The sequence below is a fragment of the Gossypium arboreum genome, chromosome 8, assembly GCF_025698485.1.
Source record: "Gossypium arboreum isolate Shixiya-1 chromosome 8, ASM2569848v2, whole genome shotgun sequence".
NCBI lineage: Eukaryota > Viridiplantae > Streptophyta > Magnoliopsida > Malvales > Malvaceae > Gossypium > Gossypium arboreum.
The window spans coordinates 126,385,546-126,388,398 of NC_069077.1; the positions used below are offsets into that span (position 1 = coordinate 126,385,546).

Below are 2,853 nucleotides of genomic sequence, written 5' to 3' on the forward strand. Positions count from 1 at the left end.
GCCCTCTAAAACTTAATACCAGGATCCACCATTATTTAAAAATAACATATAATAAATAATGTGACGTAATATTTTAAAATAATAACAATACACATACAATATGTGCAATTAAAATAAACATATGGGTGAAGCAATTTATATAATAACATTAAAAAATATTAAAATAATACTTTGGTTGAAGTTTTAAAGAAAAGATTTTATAAGTATTAGTAGCATAAGTTTAAATATTAACATATATTAATTTATTAAAATATATAAAAGATAAAAATACCTAATAAATATATAATTTATTTCAAATATGTAATTTCGATTTAATAAATTTTCAATCCTGACTCTTCTACTATATTATTTTTTAAATACATTTTATGATAAGGAAAGAATTCTATGTATATATACACTACTTTATTAGCTAGTTAATTGGGAAAAGAGTACACACAATGTTGTACACTTGGCCTTGATAAAAAAGCCAAAAAGACTTAGTTTGGGAAACGCAAGAGCTTTACACTTTGAGGCAGCTAAAGCATATATACAGCTATAAGACAAGATGAAGCTAACCTATACAGTTACTTATATTAGGCAAAAATCAAGAGATCAAAAGCAAAAAAAAGCTATGAAATTAAAACGCCCAGATAAAGTATACAGCTCATCATATTGTTTAACCCTAGCCCCCTCCCTACAAAATATCCGGGCAAGTTTGTTCATCAACAAGTTATGTGTGTCATCCCATCATCAAATAATTAAATAAGCTTCAAAGCTATGGTGTATATATATATATGGGATTTTATGCAGAGTGAAATATATAAGCTCTTTCTTCTTCTCTACACTGATCAATACAGAGAAAGAGCTTCATATCAACAACAATGGCTGCAAACATCCATGATCAAAGTTTCTCTATTGTTTTTGGTCTTCTTGGTACTTACTAATTACATCATTAATTAACCTCTAACCATGTTTATACATGTTTCTTACATCTTTAATACCTTTAATTTTGTGCAGGGAATATTTTGTCTTTCTTTGTTTATCTTGCCCCACTGTAGGTTTTCTACTAACTCTTTAATATTTCGTCTAATTATTGGGAATATGCATATATTAACATTTTTATTTATTTATTTTGGGTTCAATACGAAGGCCAACTTTTTACAGGATTTTCAAGAAGAAATCAACAGAAGGTTTTCAATCGATACCATATTCAGTAGCACTTTTCAGTGCCATGTTGCTTCTTTACTACGCTTTCCTCAAGCAACACGATGCAGTCATGCTCATCACCATTAACTCCATTGGCTCCTGCATCGAATCCATTTATCTCATTTTTTACCAGATTTATGCTACCAAAACAGCCAGGGTACGTATCAATATACCCTTTTTAAACCTTGATCTTTCATTTTATTATTATTATTTTAATAGCAATTTGCATTGCAGATATACACGACAAAGCTGGTTATATTTTTCAACATAGTGGCATTAGGATTTATCATACTTGTCACCTTGGTATTTTTTAAAGGCCATCTTCGAGTTTCTATCGTAGGGTGGATTTGTGCCATCTTCTCAGTTTGTGTCTTTGCTGCTCCCCTCAGCATCATTGTAAGTAAAACTAAATAAAACTCATTAACTTGTTAATAATGAAATAACATTCCTTTTTTTTTTTTTAATTTATAAACTTTGCAGAGATTAGTGATAAAAACGAAGAGTGTGGAATACATGCCATTCCCATTGTCATTCTTTTTGACTCTCTGTGCTATAACATGGTTTCTTTATGGGTTTTCATTAAGAGATTTCTACATAGCAGTAAGTAGTCTATAATACTTGTTTGTATACACAAAATACGAAATTTTTTGGTTATCTATCGATTCATTCATTTTCTTTATGTTGTTTTAGACACCAAACATTTTGGGGTTCAGCTTTGGAATAACACAGATGATATTATATCTTGTATATCGCGGCGAAACGAAAGCATTGGTCTTGCCTGATAGCAACAACAAGGTCCAATTAGAGCAATTTCCGAATGCTAATAATGTCCAACAAAGTACTGTAAACCAGAATCAAGAAGGTGCCATGAATTATGGAGTTGCAGGGATGATTAGCAACTCACAAGTTGTCCCTAGTGAACTCAACGTTTGAACTCTTGAAAGTCATAAAATGGCATTGCAAGTAATAATGGATCTCGGACTTAGTGAGTTAAGGAATTCATACAAACATTTACTAAGTTTGAAATTCATTTTAACATATTCAATACTTTCCTATTTTGTATAAAAATTTGAAGTAATATTGCAACCATAGAAAATTATAAGTATATGTAAGGAATGGCATGGCGTATTTCCAGATATTTTAATTTGAAAGAATAGTTAAATTTGGATATAAATATAATGCACAGTTGCACACAAATAATATTCAGTTTTTTTAGGTCATTTAACATTTTTAAACAGTCCAAAGACTTCAAATTTTCAATTTTGCATCGAAAAAAATACCAAATGTCATGCAGGTCTTACTTACTGAGTGAATTAAATTTCAATAATGTGGTATTAAAATAAATTAATTAAAAAAAGAAAAAGGTTGCTGCCACAAAGCCTAAATTTACTAAAGATATCGTTAAACCTCTTAAAAATCTTGAGAAGGGTGTATGCTCAAGTGTCAGTGAAGATACAAATAATTACATTTCCCTAACAGATGCTCTAATTCTATGATTTGTTTCTTCGACCCACTTTGACAAATGCTTTGCTTTCCTTTCTATAATTTTTCTATTTTGTATCACTAACGAGATTGTGCAAATAATATAGTATTTGTTTATTAGAATTTAAGTAATTTTTTTTTTCAATTTTTTTCTTCTGGGAATTTTTCTATTTCTAGGGTTCTTAT

The 2,853-nt window shown here is 29.5% G+C and overlaps 1 protein-coding gene across 1 annotated transcript; it reads left to right on the forward strand.

Moving 5' to 3' along the window:
• The first annotated feature begins 445 nt into the window (after positions 1 to 445).
• Positions 446 to 2,364, forward strand: LOC108488478 (bidirectional sugar transporter SWEET14-like). The gene is made up of 6 exons (XM_017792753.2): positions 446 to 912; positions 997 to 1,033; positions 1,129 to 1,342; positions 1,420 to 1,581; positions 1,666 to 1,785; positions 1,876 to 2,364. Exons 1-6 carry the CDS (start codon positions 861 to 863, stop codon positions 2,116 to 2,118), a joined length of 828 nt encoding a protein of 275 aa, XP_017648242.1. The 5' UTR covers positions 446 to 860; the 3' UTR covers positions 2,119 to 2,364.
• Positions 2,365 to 2,853: the final 489 nt, after the last annotated feature.